This window comes from Pyrgilauda ruficollis, unplaced genomic scaffold, assembly GCF_017590135.1.
Source record: "Pyrgilauda ruficollis isolate IOZ18807 unplaced genomic scaffold, ASM1759013v1 scaffold161, whole genome shotgun sequence".
Taxonomy (NCBI): domain Eukaryota; kingdom Metazoa; phylum Chordata; class Aves; order Passeriformes; family Passeridae; genus Pyrgilauda; species Pyrgilauda ruficollis.
The window spans coordinates 1528433-1550180 of NW_024514876.1; the positions used below are offsets into that span (position 1 = coordinate 1528433).

At 51.3% G+C, this 21748-nt stretch overlaps 2 protein-coding genes across 4 annotated transcripts in view; one reads left to right on the top strand and one right to left on the bottom strand.

The window, feature by feature from the left end:
- CDK12 (cyclin dependent kinase 12) overlaps positions 1-5024 on the bottom strand; it is a 28006-nt gene extending 22982 nt beyond the window's left edge. The window contains exon 1 of one of the 2 annotated variants that reach the window (XM_041462922.1): positions 3274-5024. In XM_041462922.1, coding sequence (XP_041318856.1) covers positions 3274-4310 — 1037 coding nt within the window. In that variant the 5' untranslated portion in view covers positions 4311-5024. The remainder of the gene's footprint in view (positions 1-3273) is intronic. The other variant, XM_041462923.1, reaches the window with a different exon arrangement.
- Positions 5025-5202: 178 nt separating this feature from the next.
- Positions 5203-21595, top strand: MED1 (mediator complex subunit 1). 2 transcript variants are annotated; one of them, XM_041462921.1, is made up of 18 exons: positions 5203-5382; positions 7219-7325; positions 8040-8118; positions 8684-8738; positions 9201-9333; positions 10048-10076; positions 10426-10497; positions 10677-10751; positions 11130-11203; positions 11421-11510; positions 12431-12542; positions 12775-12899; positions 13496-13614; positions 14341-14542; positions 14708-14803; positions 14905-15010; positions 16066-16206; positions 16384-21595. In XM_041462921.1, the coding sequence occupies exons 1-18, from the start codon at positions 5355-5357 to the stop codon at positions 19310-19312; spliced, it is 4572 nt and encodes a 1523-aa protein (XP_041318855.1). In that variant the 5' UTR covers positions 5203-5354; the 3' UTR covers positions 19313-21595. The 2 variants fall into 2 exon arrangements, with proteins under 2 accessions (XP_041318855.1, XP_041318854.1); XM_041462920.1 differs by having other exon boundaries at positions 16066-21595.
- The last annotated feature ends 153 nt before the right edge of the window (positions 21596-21748 follow it).

The following is a 21748-nucleotide window of genomic DNA, read 5'->3' on the forward strand; positions in this document are numbered from 1 at the left end:
AAGATGCACAGGCAGGTTTTGCTTCTGGAAGAAAGCAATTTCTATCTTCTGGAATGATTTTTTTGTGGCTTTACCTGCAGCCCTTTTTAGCACTTTTACCCCTTTCCCCCTTAATTTGTGAAGCCTTGGTGTAGCATTCCACACTTGACTTGCTTTGTCGAGGTTTTCCAGGATGGATGAGGGGCAATTCAGCCTCACATTCCTTCCTCATTCTAGATAAAAATGCTCTGGGAGTAAAACCCACCCTGCTGTCCCTCCAGAACTGGAAAACAGAAATAAAAGATACCAACCATGACAGCTGTGAAATAACAAAGAAATGATGGCTTCATCTGAAAATCCAAATTAAAAGCACTATGAGATTTATTTAAGTCACACAAGCAGAAGATTGGGATGAGGTGAATGCTAGAACCTTCCATGCTGAGATGGCCAAGGTTAACATCCACATAATTCCCTATTATCCACCCAAAACCACCTACAAATATTTCAGTATTTTACCTGCTCTAAACAACACAGAGTTAAGGATAAAGCAGAAAACACTACCTGGGAGGCCTGACTGCTCAAATTTCTCAGGAAACAAGCTTTAATTCTTATTTTTGAATGCCCAGCAACCTTTCACACCTCACTACACACTCAGCACACCCCACCTCCTGCAAGCTGAGGGGCTCTGGAATTCCATCTCCTTGTTTTAGCTGCAGTGACAACAGTTGCCACACAGAATGGCAAAGCACATCTGTTATTTTCCCTACTGACCAAATCATCCTGGTTTCCTCCTCGATGGGAAGTGAGCTGTTTTCCACAGCCACTGGAAATGCAAGCACTCTGGATTTTCTCCAATCAGCACAGCACAAGGGTGCAGCTCCCTAATGATGTGTTTTGGACACGGAGATGAAAGAAAACACAGAATGCACTAAAAAAAAAACACCCATATTGTCAGTCAGTGGAAATAATGGAGTGTCCCAGAAAAGCCTGAGGAACACAAGCCATGGTCAGGTGTTCCCTGCCTGAGTGTGCCAGTTAAAGAGGTTTTCTCTCCCAAAAAAGTGTTCCTGCCTCTCCACAGGAAGCACAGAAGGGATCAGCCACTGCCCAAAGTCAGCTGCTTCCTTTCAAACTCATCTGCAGCACGTCAAGGTGAGGAAGGCTCTGCCCACCTTCTCCCTCAGGTGAGACCAGACCCCCTGTGCCTCCTGGACACACCTGACCAAGAGTCCCCCCCCTCCAGTCTCACCTCACAGCCTGGGAGCTCCACAAAGCAAAACTAACACATGAATTACAACTCAGACTTCACCTGACACATGGAAAACAGGTGAAATTCCCTGTGTCCCTTTGCTACACTGCAGGCAGGTGTTTTCCAAAGGGGCTGGAATACCTCACACAGTCAGTGAGTTATCTGCCCAGGAAAGAGAGAGGAGTAAGTTACCAAGCCAGAGGTTCAGAGAGTTGGGTACAAACTGAATGTAAACAGTGAGTAACCTTTGGAACTTATCTGGTTTGGGGTCCAGCATTTAGTCAAAAGTCAGAGATGTCCTTAGAAAGTAGCTCTGAAAGCTTAGGGAAGCAGCACAAAGTGCTCTGAAGTTGCTCCCATAAATCAGGGAAATGTAACCTGGATTTCTCCACTCACACAGAGAGGTTCTCCTGGGAAGGAAACTCTTAGGATGCCTCTGCAGTTCCCAATGACTTCTCCCTGCTCAGGGCTGGACACTGACCCAGTGCCACAACTGAGAGTTGTACCAGAGAACTGACTGCACCCTCACTCTTCCAAAGGCTTGGTAAATAATGTGTCAGAGTAGCAGCACCAGGCAAAAAGGATTGAAGGGAAGGAGGAGAAAACCATCCAGGCCTCTCCCTGAGAGCCTCCCAGGTGTACACAGAGAAAACAGGCCAGAGGAGGAGCAGCCTGGAGGAAATTTGCACTGTAAAATCACAGTGGAATACAGAGATTTTACGTCAGAGCTTCCAGGGGGTTGAAACCAACACAGAACTGCCAGCAAGGACAAAGGCAAGTTCTCCATGGAAGACAGCACTCCTGAAGTTCAGAGTTGTGGTAACAAAGAGCAAATTCCAAAAGCCCTGTGTGCTTTGGGAACTGCTGAGCTGGAGGATGCAGCACAGCAAGCACAGAGCAGAGCATTCCTATGGCCATTACATTCCAGGTCACATCTGAATTGCCATGGAGCTCCAAGCAAAGCTCCACAGCATCCATGGAGACAACTGGAAACTCACTGAATGTAAGCCAGGGCTAGAGAAAGAAAAGATCAACGTTAGACTATGTCACAGGATGATTAATGAACACCTGAAATAAAACACACACAGCTACCTTGAAATAATTGTTTCCTTCTGGAGTAAGAGGGGAAAAGAGAGAAAATTAGAGGTAAGCAAAAATCCAGCTGGTTGCTCCTCACCCTTCCAGACTGCCCAGATTTCAGAAGGGAAGGGAAGAAATTCTAGTGCTGAGAAAAGAAAGTTTAGGTAGAATGATGGAGTTTGCATGTGGTTGTCTCTAATCCAAGAGGAAAGAAAAGACAAGACAGTTCAGAAAGAGCAAAATCCACCCCAAAGGAGCCCTCCTGAAAAGCAAGATCATGTTCCCACATGCAGCAAACAGATAAACCTTCCAGAAACAGGTGAAAACATTCCCCATGGCTGAACTTCCCGCCAGGTGAGCACCTTAGGTCCTGCTCTGGGAGCCTCCCCAGGCAGGGGCCACTCCAGAGGTGGGTGTAACTTAATCCCAGAGCTGCTCCAGCCTCCCTGCCTGCCCGGAGCCAACATGGACGCTGCCTCCTGCCACACACAGAGGCGTTTCCCAAAGTGTCAACTCCATTTCCAAGGGAATTGTCAAGGCCCAGACCAAAGCAACACCACACACGTCACTCCACGGCCAAACTGGGCACCAGTGGGGAGGAAAGGAATCACACAATCATGGAATGGTTTGGGTTGGAAATTCCCAAATCATGGAATGGTTAGGGTTGCAAAGGGCCCTCAAGACCATCTCACGGGTAGGAACACCTTCCACTATCCCAGCTTGCTCCAAGCCCTGTCCAACCTTGGACAACTCCAGGAATGGGGCATCCCCAACTGCACCAGACCCTCACAGGGAAGAATTTTTACCTAATATCCCACCCAAACCCACCCTCCTTCAACCTGACCCCATCCCCCCTTTATCCTATCACTCCCAACTTTCCTAAACACCCTTCCCCCATCTTCCCAGCACCTCCCTCCATACTCCCAGCTCCACCCCAAGCCCTCCCCAGCTCCCAGCACACGCACCTGGCGATGGGGCTCCGGCTCACGGAGCGCTTGGAGGCGAAGGGGCTGCTGGAGCGGCGGCGGCTGTAGGGGCTCGGGGACCTCCCGCTGTAGGAGCCGCTGCCCCGCTCGTAGCTGGACGAGCGCCTCCGGCCGTAGGGGCTCACGGATCGCTGCCGCCGGCTGTAGGGGCTGGGCGAGCGGGCGTTGGACTGGTAGCCCACGGGCTCCTTGTAGGGCGGGCTGAGGGACTGGCGGCGTGAGGAGCCGCCGGGGCTTTTCCTGTAGGGATCGTAGGTGCTGGAGGTGTGCGAGCGGGGCGGGCTGAGGTCGTATTCCTGCACGTAGGAGGCTCCCGAGGGGCTGTCGTCCAGTTTGGGGCTGTCCGACCATTTCCTGTGAGGGCTCCTGGATTTCCTCTTCGGGCTGTCGATGGTTTTGTAACTTTTGGGAGCATCCCTTTTGCGATGGCTTTTGCTGCGCTCTTTGTGGCTGGACTTGAGCTCCCGCTCCTTCCTGGATTTCTCCTTGTGCGCCTTGGCCGAGCGCGATTCCTTGTTGCTGCTCTTGGAGGAGAGCGCCTTGGGGTGCTCCTCGCTCTCCAGGAGCCTCTTGGAGGATCCCGATATCCTCTCCTTGGCGGACCTGCTGGAAGCATCCAGGCTCTTTTCCAACTTCCTGTCTTTCTCCGCCTGTTTGCTCTTCATCAGCTCCCGGAGTCGCTTGTGCTGGTGGTGCCGGTGCTTCTGGGCCCTCTCGCTCCTCTCCGCCCTCCTCTCCTCGTTGTCCCTCCTGTCCAGCTTGAGGGCCACATCGTCCGAGAAGGTGTCCGAGTCCGAGCTGATGTCATCGTACTCCACCAGCGGCTTGATCACCGCTCCCAGGGGCGCCGCCGCCTCCTGGGCCGCCAGCGGGGACTCTTTGGAGTGCCTGGACTTGTGCCTCTTGTGCCTGGAGCCCGCCCGGTGCCTCTCCTTGCTGTTGGAGCTCCCGCTGCCCGGCTGCGAGGACCCCCCGCCGCCGTCCTTCTTGCCCCCATGTCTCTCCGGATTTGGCATTCCTCCCCCGCTGCGCTCGGGAACGGCGAGGGGGGGACTCCGCGAAAGCCCCGAACTTCAAACTCCCTCCGCGCCCGCCCCTCGCACCATCCACCCCGGCCTCGGTCCTCCCTCCTACATGGGGAGCGGGGCCCGAGGCCCCGGAGGAGGCGGGAGGGACGGGGAAGGGAGGGGGGAAGGACCCGGGAGGGGAGGGGGAAGCGCCGCGGCCTCACCGCCTCATCCGAGGGGCCCAGGCCCGGCGGGCAGCGCGGCCGCGGGGGCGCCCCGGGAAGGCGGGGCCCGGGCCCGCAGCGCTGCCCGCGGCCTCAGCGGCGGTGGCGGGGCCTGGGCGCGGATCCCCGGCCGAAGGGCCCCGGAGCCGCCGCCCCCGGCCCGGCCCCCGCGCTCTGCCCGAACCGGAGCGGCGCCGTCCGGGGGCACCGCCAACTCTCGCGAGACCGGCCTGCAACTCTCGCGATAACGCCGCTGCCGCCACCCCTCCCTCCGCTCCGGCGCGAGTCCTCCTCGTCCGCGAGTCCTCTCGGAGATGGGCGGGGGCGCGCGCTCGTCCTCTCGCGAGAGCCGCGAAATCGCGCGGCCGGCGGCGGCTTCCCGGCCAACTTTATCGGGGCGCGGGGCGGGGACAGCGCCCCCTAGCGCCCGGCCCGCAACAAAGCTCCATGGCGGCGCCGCCGCCCCGCCGGCTCGGCCTCCCGCCGCTCTCCCGCTCCGCCGCGCTGCGCTCTAAAGCCGCCGGCGGGTCGCTGTCGAGCCCACCCCGGCGCACGGCCGGCTAACGGGCGGTTAGTGCTCCGTTAGAGCTCCACAGCGGGCGCCGCCGCGCTCAGCAGGCTGAGGGGGCGGGGCGTGCTAGCTCCCGAGCCACGCCCGCCCCTGCGGGCGCGGCGAAGTCTCGCGAGAGCGCGGCCGCGGGCGCAGCGATGGCGGCGGCCGCCGCCGTGTGAGGGCGAGGGCGGCCCGGCCGCCGCCCCCGCTCCCCGCCCGCTCCCGATCCCTCTCCAGCCCCTCTCCCTCTCTCGATCCCGGCCCCGGACCTGCAATATGAAGGCAGCGCCGGGCAGCGCCGAGGGTGAGTGCGGCGCGAGGGAGGCGGGGGTTCCCGCCGGCTCCGTGAGGGAACGAGGGGGGCCCGGTGGATCCGGGTGTGGGCAGCCCCGGGCTGGGGATGAGGTGCCGCCCCGGAAAGTGAAACCGGCGAGGGTCTCAAAGGCGATTTGAGGTCTGAGGCATGTCTGTGATGAGGAGGGAGCGCGGAGCCGGGCCTGGTTACTCTGGAGGAGAGAAGGTTGAGAGGGGATCCCATAAATCCGTACAGAAATCTCCAGGGAGTGTCAGGGCATGGTGCCAGGCTCTGTTCAGTCAGCGACAGGACGAGGAGCAGTGGCCAGAAACCGAAACACAGCAAGTTCCAGCTCGATATGAAGAAGAGGGTGTCAGAGCCCTGGAAGAGCTGCCCAGGGTGGGTGTGGGGTCTCCCTCTCTGGAGGAATTCCACACCCACCTGGGCACATTCCAGGTGACCCTGCCTGGTCAGGGTGATCTGCTGAGGTCCCTTCCACCTCTCTCCTGGGATTTTGGACAACTCACTGTTGGTTGGGGAGGGGGCTTGCAGCAGGTGAGCTCCAGGGGTCCCTTCCCACCTCCAGCATCTTGTGTTGGTGCAGCTGAGAGGTTTAAAGTGCCTGAAAACAAAACCCCAGAATAACTGGGGTTGGAAGGGACCTCTGGAGATCATCCAGTCCAGCCAGGGAGCAGGGGATACAGGTGAGTGTGGAATGTCTCCAGAGCAGGAGACTCAAAACACCCAGCACACATTCACTTGTTCCTTAGACTTGGATTTAGAGGACTCAGTGTGAGCTCTGTGGGCTAGGAGAGCACCCAAACCGTGGAAGTTTGGCAGGTGCATCCTGTGAGGTGACACCAAAATGTCATGTTTGCCTTGGACCCTCTGGGGCTGGGGACAGGGTTTCTTCTGGAATGATGTCCACTGGGATTTTTTTTTTTTTTTACAGGAAAGTATAGAAAGCTCTGTCTCTTGGCAATAAAATACAGGATTTGAGTGCTCCTGAAAGCCATGTTGTCTCTGTCACCTTCCAGTCACTCAGGCACTCCCAGCACATGGCATGGCTGCCCTCAGCTTTGAGCTGAGTGTGGAGTCCTGGAATGTGCTGAGCTGCAAGGGACCCCCAGGACCATCAGAGTCCAGCTCCCAGCCCTGCACGGGCACCCCAAAAATCCCACCCTGTGCTGAAAGCCTTGTCCCAACACTCCTGGAGCTGTGCCAGCCTTGGGGCTGTGACCATGCCCTGGGGGGTCTGTTCAGTGCCTGAGCACCCTCTGGGATAAGAAACTTTCCCAAAATCCAACCTAAACCCCCCTGGCACAGCTCCAGCCACTCCCCCAGGTCCTGCTGTGAGGCAGAAATGTGTCTGAGCACAGAATTTGTGACAAATGGCAATTGGAATGACTTGGCTGAGGTTTTTCATGATGGAAGGTGTGAGGACCTTTCAAGAAATTGGGAGAGAGGCCAGAGGGGGAATCCAGGACACAAAACCCTCCTCACTGCTTTAACCCTGTGTGTCCCACACCCTCAGTTTCCTGCCCCAGGTCTAACCCTGGGGATCCTGTCCTGGCAGAACTGAACCTGTTGAGGCCACATCACTCAGGGATGGTGCAGAACAGGAGCTGGGCATTTTCCAGACAGGCATTCCATGGGATTTTCATGGGAAAATCCTGGGATATTCCATGACATTTACCTCACCTCGACGTCTGGGGTTAAACCAGCAGTAAGAAAATCCTTTGAAATCATCTCCAACTTAAAGATGTAAAGTTTTGTGTTCCTGAATTGATTTGTAAAGCTTCCAATATTGGCTCATTGTGTTTCCTGACCATTCCTGTCTCCCAGAGGCAGAGAAGCTGAACAAGATGAGCTCCCTCCTGGAGAGGCTCCACGCCAAGTACAGCCAGAACCGGCCCTGGACAGAAACCATGAAGCTGGTCCGGCAGGTCATGGTGAGCATTGCTGGGCTCTGAGCAGGACCTGCCTGCAGCTTCCCTGCTCATGGCTTTGTGGTGGCGTCTCAGATCTCTTCCAGGTGTTTTTGGTTTGGTTTGGTTTGGTTTCACTCTCTCCTGAGGGGTGCAGGGGAGGGAAGGATATCCAAACCCTCTCTGCCTGACGTGCCTTTCCCTCCCCTAATCACAGATTAGTGCTCAGTGCCAGGGAAAGGGTCAAACCTGTATTTTCTGCTACTTGCCCTTCCAGGATATTGTTTTGTGGATATTGTTTTTGCTCAGTGACACTCAGCCCTGGCTGAGTCAAAAATGGATTTGAAATATTGGTGTGGGTGGGGGAAGGAGGAGCAGGAGGCAGGGGAGATCTCAGCAAAGCCTCCTGGCCATGCTCAGGTGTTAAAAGTTTGCCCAGCTCTTTATTTTTCTGTCTCCTCTTCTAAAACTCTCAGCTTAGACCTATAAAAAGTTGCTACATTCTGTGCTTCCAGCTGGGCAAATTGCTAAAAAGAAAATAACTCAACTCCAGGCCTGCCTTTGTAATCTGCTTGCAAACATATACTGTTCACCTAGAGGAATCAAGATGTTGTGATTTGGGGATTAAATCTAATCTGCTTTTAATTATTTAAATAAACCTCGCTTGGCTGCTCAAAAGTTGCCATAATTCCCTCCTACTGAGGAAAAAATGATATTTTTTTCTTCTGTGTGCCCAAGGAAAAGCGTGTGGTGCTGAACTCAGGGGGACACCAGCACCTGGTGAGCTGCTTGGAGACACTGCAGAAGGCCCTGAAAGGTTGGTGTGTTCTCTGTGTGCTCTCCACAGGGTGGAAAATCCTATGGAAATGCTCCATAAAAACCACACAGGGTGTTGCTGCTGTGTTTCACAGTGTTCCTGGTGCTCAGGGGTTCATCACACACTGAGCTCAGTGCCAGGACAGTCAGGCTGTGCTGCTTTTATTGGGAAAATCCTCTCTTTTGTCCAGAGGAACTGTGGCTGCCCCATCCCTGGAAGTGTCCAAAGTTGGACAGGGCTTGGAGGAACCTGGGATAGTGGGAGGTGTCCTGCTGGGTGGGCTTTAAGCTCCCTCCCAACCCAAACCATTCCATGATTCTGTGAGTGCCCGTACCTGGATTCCACTTGCAGAAGAAATTCCCTTCTCTCCTTGCAGTTTGGGAATATTTGGGTTTTTCTGTGCAGACCCTCCTGTCTGCATTTGAGGACAGGTCCTGTGTAGTTGCACAGTGTGAGCAGGCATGGGAGGGAGTAACCAGCTGATATTTGGTTCATTGCTGGTGCCTCATTCCTTGGGGAATGTTGGATCATTCCCCTGAAGTTTGGTTTTTGTTCCCTCCATCAGTGTCATCTCTGCCTGCCATGACCGATCGCTTGGAGTCCATCGCCAGGCAGAGCGGGTGGGTCTCCTCCTCTGGCTCATGGCAGAGACTTCTCCTGGTGCCCTGCCCACACCAAACCTTGTGGTGCTTGGATTGGGGGATTTGTGTGCTTGGATTGGGGGTTTTGTGTGCTTGGATTGGGGAGTTTGTGTTGTGGGGTTTCTGTTGTATTGGGGGGTTTTGTGTGCTTGGATTGGGGGGTTTTGTGTGCTTGGATTGGGAGATTTGTGTGCTTGGATTGGGGGTTTTGTGTTGTGGGGTTTGTGTGCTTGGATTGGGGATTTTGTGTGCTTGGACAGAGTGGTTTTGTGTGCTTGGATTAGGGTTTTTGTTTGGACTGTGGGGTTTGTGTAATGGATTGTGGGATTTTGTGTACTTGGACTGGGGAGTTTGGTGTGCTTGGATTGTGGGGTTTTGTGGGGGTTTTATGGGGTTTTTCTGTGCATCTCACAGCGATTTTTGTTCTGTTTCCTCTGGCAGCCTCGGGTCCCACCTGAGTGCGAACGGCACCGAGTGCTACATCACCTCAGACATGTTCTATGTGGAGGTGCAGCTGGACCCTACAGGGCTGCTCTGTGATGTCAAGGTGGCTCACCATGGAGAAAACCCCGTGGTGTGTATGCCTGGGAAAGAGGAACCCTTGTGCTTTTAGGATTCCTGTTTATCTCTCTTTATTTTGAGCAGAGGAAATGGGTTTTATTTAACATTCCCTTAGACCCAGAGTTACACCCTTGCTGCTCATTCTAGTGGGAAGTAAAATTCTCCATGGAGTAGTTTACTCCTGTGGGATTTTCTAATCAATGCACACTGTGGATTCACAACTTGCAAAATCGTTTGGGGAAGTTACCTCAATTTTTCTGAGAATTTTATGGAAGTTTTTGCTGGGTTTCCAAGGAAAGGAAAGGGAAATTATTCTTACAAAGCTCAGATCTGGGAATGGAAAGTTAAAAATTGTGGAATGCTGGGAGAAAATACCCTTCTGCATGTGGAGGAGAGTTTGAGCTTGGTGTTGATTGGCCTCTCCTCAAAACAGCCCATCAGTAATACCTATGTAAGCTCATAGATTTTCAACCTAAAGCTTCATAGTTTGAGAAGTTTATTTCAAATTAATAATTTAAGAGGAAATGTTATTACCTGGACTTGTCCCAGCAGGGCTTGAGGAGCAGAAGTAGAACCACAGCAAGTGGTTGTGAGCATTGTGTGGCTTCCCAGGAAAAGCTGATGCTTGGGAATTCCTCTGCCCTGATATTTCCCAGCTGCAGAGCTGCACAAAACCTGGAGTGGCTGCATTCCACACTGACATCCTTGTGTGTTCCTTCCTTTTCAGAGCTGTCCAGAGCTGGTGCAACATCTGAGGTGAGTGACAGGGGTGGGTTGTTGTGTTTTGATCTGATGCTATTTGATTTGATATTTTTGTGTCTGCAAACACAAAATTCTTCACAACTGCCCCTTCCCCACAAAGTGTCTTCACTTCTCCAGGGGATTTTCTGGCTTTGGCTCAGATCTTGTGATTCTGGCTGCTGTGCAAGGTATCTTCAAAGCCCACAGCACATTAAAGCTGGATCATTTAAAGAAAACATTTTCATGTAGCAAAAGTCTTTGTTTTTTTTTAAGTGGCTCAGCATCTTTATTAATATCACTTTTTTAATGAAACCAATCTATTATTAATTTGAATACTTGGTAACTTCCCTCTTTTTCCTTTCAGAGAGAAAAATTTTGATGAGTTTTCAAAGCATCTGAGGGGACTTGTGAACCTGTATAAGCTGCCAGGGGACAAGTAAGTCCAAGATATAAATCTGTCTACATCTATAAAATGAAATAACAAATCTAGAATACATGTATTTATACCAACACATATAAAATGAAGATAAAAACCTCCAAGCTTGTAGGTTTGCACTGCACAGTTCCTTTCAAGTTTTCTTATATTGTTTTATTATTTGTTTTTTTTTCCCTAAGCAAACTTAAAACTAAAATGTACTTGGCTCTGCAGTCCTTGGAGTTGGATCTCCAAAAGATGGCTGGCATGTATTGGTAAGTTTTGTGGTGTCTGTGTGGTTTTCTAAATATCTATAAATGCTTAGAGCTCTGAGAAATTCCTTTTTAACTGCAGGATTTGATTGGAAGAGAGTGTAAAAGGCAAAATAAAAGTTTGTAGCCAGGTGGATTCAGTGATGTGGTTTAAATTGAGAAAGCTTTGGCCTTGTTTCGCTGCTGTAGGTTCAGTGACAAGCCAGCCATGCTGTAGAGGGTAAAGCAGCTTTTGTTTTGCTTGTACAGTGTGAAGTTTTGGATCAACCCCTCTTTGGGTCCCAGAAATGTGAATTTTGAGTTGAAATCAGTCTCAGCACATGGATTTTGGTTCCAGGTGTGGCTGTGGCTTGTTTCAGACTGTGATTGCCTCTCTTGCAGGCAAGCCACCAATGCAAACCCCCTGGACAAGATCCTCCATGGCAGTGTTGGCTATCTCACCCCCAGGAGTGGAGGTACCTGTGATTCACTCTTAGAAAAAGGAATTAATTTTAATAAATTTTAAAAAATTATTTGTTCCTGGCCTCAAGTATGGGTCATAGTTCCACATTAACTGATGAAAAATAGTAAAGTAAAAGAGGGACAAAGTCTTTGGGTGTTTGTGTGGCTTTGTGGGGTGGGGATGATTAGGATGACTTCTTGGGATGCCTCATCAGAGTTTCTCTCCCCCAGGTCTCCTGATGAACCTCAAATATTACGTGTCCCCCTATGATTTATTTGAGGATGGCACTGGAGCCCCCGTGGTTTTGCACGAGAACAATGGTAAGTCAGCTGTGCAACTGCTTGGGGTCTGCTGCTGCTTGAAGGAGGGAAGGGAGCAGAATTGCAGCCCAGCCTCTGCTGTCACCCTGTCCAGCAGGACAGTCACAGGTTTAATGAGCCCAGCTTAAGCACTGGCCCCAGGTGACCACTGGACCTTGTGACTGTGCTGGAGTTGGAGCTGGGCTCCTGTGAGGTGTTGGGGTTTGCAGGCAGAGCCTTTTTCCTTGCAGTCAATCTCATTTTAACATGGGATTTCTTTTGTTACCTGAATAATAACATGGAATCCCAGAATGGTTTGGGTTTGGAGGGATCTTAAAGCTCATCCATGTGCCTGGACACCTTCCACTATTCCAGGTTCCTCAGAGCCCCATTCACCCTCATGCCTCTCCAGTCATACTGGAAAATTGTTTTTATGCATGGACATCTGGCTCTTGTTACAATGCCAAAACCAAGCTCCAGTTGTCAGGAAAAAAAGAGAGGTAAATTATCCAAAATCATAATTTGTTTTTATTTGCAAAGAGCAAACGATGAACTCGCAAATGCATTTGGAAAATATTTTGAGAATGATGCAATTGGTCCACCTGGCAAGAGGGAAATGGAGCTTTGGGTAGAGCTGTCAGTTTGGCTGTTGTCCATTTGGTCCTGAAGGTGTACAGTGAGCTCTGTGCCTTGTGGGGAAAGCCAGAATAATATTTTATGGAATCACAGAATATTTTGTGTTGGAAGAGACCCCAAGGCTCATCCAGTTCCATGGGCAGGGACACCTTCCACTATCCTATGTTGCTCCAAGCCCCATCCAACTTGGCCTTGAACATTTCCATATATTTAATTCATATTTAATCTACAAAACTTGCCACTGGTGAGTTTTTTTTCCATCAGCTCATGTCCTTGTTGGGTTCTTCTCCTGCTTCCCCCTGCAGTTCCTCGCTCGCTGGGTATGAACGTGTCGGTGACAGTGGAGGGAACCATGGCAATGCACAAACTTCCAATTGCTCCACTGATCATGGGCTCCCATCCTGTGGACAGCAAAGGGTAAGGGCAGGACACGAGGCCAGCACTCAGCTGGGGGATTGTCACAGCATTACATGAATCTCACGTGCTGCCTTTAGGCCCAGAAATGCCTTTTTCAGGGCTGTCTGGTGCTTCTGAAGATTTCTTCATTTCTAAGGTGTAACAAAGTGTATTTGAGCAAACATAAATGTTGTGTCAGGTGAGAGCAGAAGCCCTGCAGCTCACAGGACCTTTTGTCCCCCCATTCTTGCAGAACTCCATCTTTCTCCTCAATCACCAGTGCCAACAGCGTGGACTTGCCTGCTTGTTTCTTCCTGAAGTTCCCACGTCCCATTCCAGTGTCTCGAGCTTTCATCCAGAAACTGCAGAGCTGCACAGGTGGGTTGCAGACCTGTCAGACACATCTCTGGGGTTTTATTCATTTTCCCTCCTTTCTATCAGTAAATGCTGCTGATTTTTAACTTGTGCCAGGGGAGTTCCTCAGGGTTTTGTGCTGTTGTCAGTAAAACCTGGACAGGTTTTTATTGTATTTTCCAGGTCCCCAAAAGAAGGAATCATGAATCTGACTCCATGTTTCAGAAGGCTAATTTATTATTTTATGATAGCACATTATATTAAATAATACTAAACTAAACTATACTAAAGAATACAGAAAGGATACTTATGGAAGGCTAAAAAGATAATAATGAAAACTCGTGACTCTTTCCAGGGCTTCGACACAGCTTGACCCTGATTGGCCAATAAGTCAAAACAATTCACAGAAACCCAATGAAACAATCTCCAAACACATTCCAAAGGAGCAAAACACAGGAGAAGTAAATCAGATTATTATTGTTTTCCTTTTTCTCTGAAGCTTCTCAGCTTCCCAGGAGCAAAATCTTAGGCGAAGGGATTTTTCCAGAAAATATGACTACCACAGGTTTTTCACCATCCTGGGTTCAGGTGCCATCATTCCACTCTGTCTTGCCCCTCAGGTATCCCACTGTTTGACACACCACCCACGTTTGTGCCCCTGTATGAGCTGATCACCCAGTTTGAGTTGTCCAAGGAGGCGGATCCCCTGCCCCTGAACCACAACATGCGCTTCTACGCCGTAAGTGTTCCCTCCCAGCCAGCCTGGGACCCCTCCACAGCAACCTCAGGGGGATTCAGCTGATTCCAAGTGGGATAAACAAAATGGGTTCTGTATTTGTTCACAGACAAAACTTCTTCAAGCGTTAGGATTCATGTACCTGGCACAGGTTCTCAGAGAAGCTGTGGCTGCCCCAGCCCTGGCAGTGTCCAGTGCCAGGTTGGACAGGGCTTGGAGCAATCTGGGATAGTGGGAAGTGTCTCAGTCTGTGGCACTGGATGGGATTTAAGGTCCTCCCAACCCAAACCGTTCCATGATTCTGTGATGAGCATGGTGCTTAGGAAAATCAAGTATTGAAAGATGCTTTGCTGCTGGAGTGCAGCTGCAGGGAGGAGAGCAGAGGGGCTGAGCCTTCCCAGGATCTGTCCCTTCCTTTTGAGCAGTGATGTGTGGCTGAATGAATTGCAGCATTTTGGGAGAAATCCTTAAATTTGTAGATGAGTGTTAACTCCAGAGGATTCTCTCCCCACAAGGGATGCCATCCAGTGTGAAACTGTTTTAGTGGGAACAGTGAATGCTGTTGGGCAGTGCTACTTCTGAGGAATTAAAATATTTTCCTCGTTCAGAGCGGAAGGAAAACATCCTCAGTGTTTGTCCCTATCAGCCAGAAAGGTGACATGGTGTCAGTGCCTTCTGAGCACTGCTGGGTGTCCATTAACCCTTTCTAAAGCAGGGATTGTTTGTCAGGCTCTTCCAGGACAGCAGCACTGTTACTTCCTGAACAAAGACGCTCCTCTCCCGGACGGACGGAGCCTGCAGGGAACTCTGATCAGCAAAATCGCTTTCCAGCACCCCGGCCGGGTGCCCCTCATCCTCAGCTTGATCCGGCACCAGGTGGCCTACAACACCCTCATTGGCAGCTGTGTCAAGAGGACAGTCCTGAAGGAAGGTGGGTGCCACCTCCAGAGGAATATGAAGTGGGAATGGTGAACTCTGGGGAGTTTTCCTGATAAGAATTGAAGCCGCTGCTGCTTCCTTTGTTTTTTTTCCCATCTGTGTGAGGCTCTGGTTCATCTTCACTGTTCCCTCAGTTAAAAGTTCCTCTGTCTTTCAGATTCTCCTGGGATCCTGCAGTTTGAAGTTTGCCCTCTCTCTGACTCCTGTTTCAGTGTATCTTTCCAGCACCCTGTGAACGACTCCCTGGTGTGTGGTAAGTGGCCTCAGGGGCAGCAGGAACAGCGTTTTTGGGAAGGCTGGCAGGGTTTCCTCATCCTGTGTGCAGGATTTTGATCTCTCCCTGCTCTCTTGCAGTGGTGATGGATGTGCAGGACTCCAGCCACGTGAACTGTAAGCTGTACAAAGGGTTGTCTGATGCCCTCATCTGTACAGATGATTTCATTGCCAAAGTTGTTCAAAGGTAAGCTGGGATTTTGTCCCATCTTGTGCTCCCAATCACACAGATGAGCTCTGCTCCATCTCCTGTTTATCCAGCAGTTCTGGAGCTGTTCTGTGGTTGTTTGGAGGAGAGAAGAACTCAGAGCCATGCTGAAAATTCATTGACTGTAGCTATTTATTTTTGAGTTTGTTGGTTACACAGGGCTTTTATCACCTCAGTCACATTCAGAACAGAGCAGGACATTCCCAGAGCACAACACTCCTGTCACCTTTTGGGTGGGAACCACTGGTTTTGCTTTCAGCACGTTATAGACTTGTTATCCCTGAGGAGGATGTGGTGCTATCACTGATTTTTTTGAGCTCAAAAAGCTGCCCCTGCCCATGGCAGAGAGGTGGAACTGGATGGGCTTTAAGCTCTTCCAACCCAAGCCATCCTGGGATTTTTATAAGGTTGTAGGAAATCAGGTTTACCAAGCTGAGATAAAGGTGTTTTCTGCCAGAATTGGAGTAACAACCCCGATTCCTTCATGAAGACATGGCAGAGGGAATGGCTTTAAACTGAAACAGTAGCTCTAGGAGGGATATTGGGAAGAAACCCCTCCCTGTGAGGGTGGGAAGGCCCTGGCACAGCTTCCCAGAGCAGCTGTGGCTGCCCATGGATCCCTGGAAGTGTCCAAGGCCAGGCTGGACAAGGCTTGGAGCAGCCTGGGACAGTGGGAGGCATCCCTGCCGTGGCAGAGAGAGGGACTGGATGGGTTTTAAGGCCCCTTCCAAACCAAAGCATTCCATGATTCTGTGCTTTTTAACTACCAGATGATGATCTGTCAGCTATCAGTTATTAGAGATAATTGATTAATCCTCCCTCTGTGATTGCAAGTGCAGGTGTCTCGTGGCTGGGTAGGGCTGGTGGGATAAGTGTGAATTCAAGCAGAACAGCAGGACTTAAAACCTGGACCTGCTTCTCTCCTGTGCAAGCCCCTGAGTGCTCATTTTATACCTGCTGGAGGTGTAAAACCTCCCCAGTGACCTTTGCTGAGGGCAGCCAGCCCCACCCTGACCCTGTGCTGTGTCTTGCAGGTGCATGTCCATCCCTGTGACCATGAGAGCCATCCGTAGGAAAGCAGAAACCATCCAAGCTGACACGCCAGCCCTGTCCCTCATTGCAGAGACAGTTGAAGACATGGTGAAGAAAAACCTGCCCCCAGCCAGCAGCCCAGGGTATGGCATGACCACAGGCAGCAACCCAATGAGTGGGACCACCACCCCAACCAACACTTTTCCTGGGGGGCCCATCACTACTTTGTTTAACATGAGCATAAGCATGAAAGAGAGGCATGACTCGGTGGGCCATGGGGAGGACTTCAGCAAAGTGTCTCAGAACCCTATTCTCACTAGTTTGTTGCAGATCACAGGGAATGTGGGGTCTACCATTGGCTCAAGTCCAACCCCCCCCCACCACACACCACCACCAGTATCCTCACCAGCCAGCAACACCAAGAACCACCCCATGCTCATGAACCTTCTTAAGGAGAATCCCCCTCAGGATTTCTCCACACTCTATGGGAGCAGCCCTCTGGAAAGGCAGAACTCTTCCTCTGGCTCTCCCAGAATGGAAATGGGCCCTGGGGGGAATAAACAAAAGAAAAAAAAATCCCGCATGCCAGCCGACAAGCCCAAGCACCAGACTGAGGATGATTTCCAGAGGGAGCTCTTTTCCATGGATGTTGACTCCCAGAACCCCATTTTTGATGTCAACATGACTGCAGACACCCTGGACACCCCTCATATTACTCCAGCACCCAGCCAGTGCAGCACTCCTCCTACCACCTACCCCCAGGCTCTGCCCCACACCCAGCCCAGTATCCAGAGGATGGTTCGCCTGTCCAGCTCGGACAGCATCGGGGCCGATGTCACCGACATCCTCTCGGATATAGCCGAGGAGGCTTCCAAGCTGCCCACCAGTACTGAGGACTGCCCACCCATTGGGACTCCAGTCAGAGACTCTTCTAGTTCAGGACATTCACAAAGTGCCCTCTTTGACCCCGATGTTTTTCAGACCAACAGTAGTGAGAATCCCTACACAGACCCCGCAGACCTGATCGCGGACGCCGCTGTGAGCCCCAACAGCGACTCCTCCAACCATTTTTTTCCAGATGGGGTAGATTTCAACCCTGACTTGCTAAACAGTCAGAGCCAGAGTGGTTTTGGGGAGGAATACTTCGATGAGAGCAGCCAGAGTGGAGACACTGATGATTTCAAGGGCTATGCCCCCCAGGCTCTAACTAATTTGGGGGTGCAAGTCTTAGGGGCTGATGGGGGGGAAAATAAATTTAAGGGGAGCACTCCGTCCGATACGGTGGATTTTAGTATTATTGCAGCTGCCAGCAAAGCACTGGGGTCCTCTGACATCATGGAGCACCACAGTGGAGGTCAGAGCCCTTTGCTGAATACGGGGGATTTAGGAAAAGAGAAGTCTCAGAAACGGGTAAAGGAAGGCAATGGGTCTGGAAGTGCCATGGCAGGAGCTGGGATGGATGGGAAGCCAGGGAAGCGCAGCCGGACGCCATCCAGTGATGGCAAAAGCAAAGAGAAACTTCCAAAGCGGAAGAAGCAGGAGACAGATGGGAAATCTCCATCCCACAGTTCATCCAACAGGCCCTTCACGCCACCAGCAAGCACAGGTGGGTCCAAATCTCCGGGGAGTTCGGGCAGATCCCAGACTCCTCCCGGGGTAGCTACTCCTCCTATTCCAAAAATAACCATTCAGATCCCAAAAGGAACAGTGACTGTTGGCAAACCATCTTCACACGGCCAGTACACGAGTAGTGGTTCTGTCACCTCCTCCAGCAGCAAAAGCCATCATAGCCATTCTTCCTCCCCCTCCTCTTCTTCCTCCTCTTCAACCTCAGGCAAAATTAAAAGCAAATCAGAAGGGTCTTCTGGCTCAAAGATGAGCAGTAGCCTCTACTCCAGCCAAGGCGGCTCCGGCTCGGGTCAGTCCAAGGGCTCGGCCCAGTCGGTGGGAAAGCCGGGATCCTCCCCCATCACCAAGCACGGCCTCAGCACCGGCTCTGGCAGCACCAAGATGAAACCTCAAGGAAAGCCATCATCCCTCATGAACCCTTCCATGAGCAAACCAAACATCTCCCCGTCCCACTCGAGACCCTCGGGGGGTTCTGAGAAACTTGCTTCTCCCATGAAACCTGTCCCGGGTACTCCCCCGTCGTCAAAAGCGAAGTCACCCATCAGTTCAGGTTCTGGTGGGTCCCACATGTCTGGCACTGGGTCAAGCTCGAGCATGAAATCATCTTCAGGCATGGGATCCTCCGGGTCTATGTCACAGAAACCGCCTCCCTCGTCCAATTCCTCCACGGCATCTTCATCTTCCTTTTCATCCAGTGGGTCTTCCATGTCTTCATCCCAGAACCAGCATGGAAGCTCCAAAGGCAAGTCCCCGAGCAGAAACAAGAAGCCATCGCTGACCGCAGTCATAGACAAGCTGAAGCACGGGGTGGTCACGAGCGGGCCTGGCGGAGACGACCCCATGGATGGACAGATGGGGCCGAGTTCCAATTCCTCAAGCCATACAATGTCCTCCAAACACAACATGTCTGGAGGGGAGTTCCAGGGAAAGCGGGAGAAGAGCGACAAGGAGAAATCGAAGGTCTCTGTTTCTGGAGGATCCGTTGACTCTTCCAAGAAGAACTCGGATTCCAAAAACGTCGGCAGCACTGGAGTGGCCAAAATTATCATCAGCAAACACGATGGTGGTTCCCCCAGCATTAAAGCCAAAGTAACTTTGCAGAAACCAGGGGAAGGGGGCGGGGATGGGCTGAGGCCTCAGATGGCTTCTTCCAAAAGCTACGGCTCCCCCTTGATCAGCGGCTCCACCCCCAAACACGAGCGCTGCTCCCCCAGCCACAGCAAATCCCCAGCCTACACCCCCCAGAACATCGACAGCGAGAGCGAGTCGGGCTCTTCCATTGCCGAGAAATCCTACCAGAACAGCCCCAGCTCCGACGATGGCATCCGGCCCCTGCCCGAGTACAGCGCCGAGAAGCACAAGAAGCACAAAAAGGAGAAGAAAAAAGTGAAAGACAAAGATCGGGACAGAGAAAGGGACCGGGATAAGGACAGGGACAAGAAGAAATCCCACGGCATGAAGCCCGAGAGCTGGTCCAAGTCTCCCATCTCAGCAGATCAATCTCTGTCCATGGCAAGCAACGCCATCCTCTCGGCTGAGCGGCCGTCCCGGGCCAGCCCCGAGTTCCTCATCGGGGAGGAAGATGATGATCTCATGGATGTTGCTCTAATTGGCAATTAATTCTCCCAGATGAGCTGTCTGCAGGTCGTGGAGGGAAGGAAGGAAGGATTCATCTCAAACCTGCCACACGGATCTTCACGGGGTGTGTTTGGAGAGGGGGAAAAATAAGTATTTCCAAGGTATTTCTAAGATTTTCAGACCTCCAAGGTCTGTGCAGAAGGATGTGAGTGCCAGGTCCCTGCCTGTGGCCTTCATCCTATGGGCACTTCCATTCTTCCTGAATTTATGAGTATTATCATCCCCTGGAGTTAACGGGGATGAATCTGAGTGTGGGAATGTGGGAGCAGCTCCCAGGTGGGACAAACAGACATAGGCTGGTCTGGGAGATCCCAGTCCCTCTGCCCTCTTCCCATTCAGGATAAACTCCTTTTGAATGTAGGAAGTTTTAAAGTAATTATTTTAGGAAATGTGTTAGGGCTGGGTTTTAATTCTTTGGAAGAAGGAAAACCACGAGATTTTTAATTTATTTTATTCCCACGGCATTCCTTCATTCAATGCCCAGCTTAGCAGGGTGCCTCTGGCACAAGCTGGGCGCTGTTTCCTCATGGAAATCAGGATTTTATCCCAGGTCTCAGCTCTGAGGGATTGCTGCTGCCTTGGGTTTGCCTTCCCATTTATTTCAGCTATTTATTCACCTCCATGTGGCAACACCTCGTGCTCCTTGTTTTCCCCCAGTGGGAATTTGGGTAGAGCCCGTGGGTTTGGGTGGCTCTGCAGCTTTGGTGACATTCCAGCATGGTGAAATTCCAGCAAATCTCAATGGAAAAGGGACTCCTGCCTGAACCAACAAGCTTCCCTGGAATCTCCTCGTGCTGCTGAAGCTGAAAATTGTGGTCACACACAGGAGCACTGCCCTGGGAAGGATTGTCCAGCTAAGGGACCCATGTCCTGCTTGGAAAACAGTCCCAGAGTGGCTCAGCTGGGATCAGAGTTGCAGCAGAAGTGTTGATTTCCTTAAAAGATGGATTTTCCCCTTTTGGCTGGAATTAGGAGCATGACTCAGGCATTCTCTCCGGGCTGATCTTGTGGTCCCTGAAAGGAAAAGAGACTCAGGAGAGTGTTTTATTTTTAAAAGCAGTTCCATCTGATTCACTGAAGAGGAATGTGGGAAATCAGGAGTTCTGGAAACACATCTCCTGTGGAATTATGTACTGAGCAGGATCATGCTCCCACTGGATTTTGCTGTCGGTGCTGGAGGCCAGGATTTCCCCGTGGGAATGAGGTTGTGCTTCAGCTTTGGGGATGCAGCGTGAAAAGATGGCAAGGATTTGAGTTTTTCTTTTAAACCACTGAAATTTCCCATCCTGGGCTGACCCCAGGGATACCCCAGGAAAGCTGTCTGGTTTCCAGCTTTTTTGGAAAGTCTTTTTAGTAGCTTGGCAACTCTCCTGTTAATTGTAGGGATTTTTCACCCCTTCCTCCTGCCTCCAGTTTAATTCCAGCATGGGAGCCTGAATGTCTCCCAAAATTCCCCCAGCTCTGGAGAACTTTCCCTCCTTACATTTTCCAGTATTTATCCCTTTCTCCTGGTGCCCTGCACACCACAACCAGAGCTTGAAATGATAGGAAAATGGGAACTAAATCCAAACCTGGAGCAAAAAGTGATCCCTGGCACAGTGTTGGAATCGTGGGGTGCTGCAAAGAGGATGTGAGGAGCACAATCCCAGAGGAATTCAGCTGGACACCCTGTTCCAGTGGCTCTGTTGGGAATGTTGCCAGTCAGCCTCTGGAGCTGCCCCCATCTCCTGCTATTGTCAAATCCATTGTTTTGGACAAAATCCCTTCGGTCCGTTGCGAGTTGTGCGAGGGGGCACAAGCAGCCTTCCAAACAAAAAGCACTTTCAAGTGGAATCCAGGCTGGGAATCCCTCAGGATGGCTCCCTGGACTCGTTCTTGGCCAGAGCTGTGTTTTCCTGCTGTGCTGCACACTAAAATATGGAAGGGAAAGCAGCAAAATTGACACAAAAACCTGTTTTAAAGGAACAAGCTGCACTCGTTTCCTCTCCCCTCACCCAGACCAAAGCTCAGTATCCAAAATTCCCCCTGTGGAAGGTGGGAACAGAGGGAACAACGTCTCCTCCAGCCCAAATTTAAAGCTTTTCACCCCATTTTGCTGCCCTGTCCCCTTCCAATGATGTCAGTCCTGGGAGAGCTGAGGTGCATGACCACGAGAGGCATTGGGGTGTCAGTGCTCGGGCTCTGAGAAATGGTTTATTTTTGGAATATTTTTGCTTATATTCTCAATAATTTTACATCTTTCAGTATTCAGAAAGATAAAATAAAGTGAAAATTTAATATAAGCCAAACCTTTTAATCTCAGGTGGTGAAGTGAACACGGAGATTAAAAGCAACTGGTTCTTTCCTCGATTATCATGATGTACATAAATCCCTGGCTGGAAAATCGCTGGAATTGTAAATATCCCGCCTCCCGCGGCA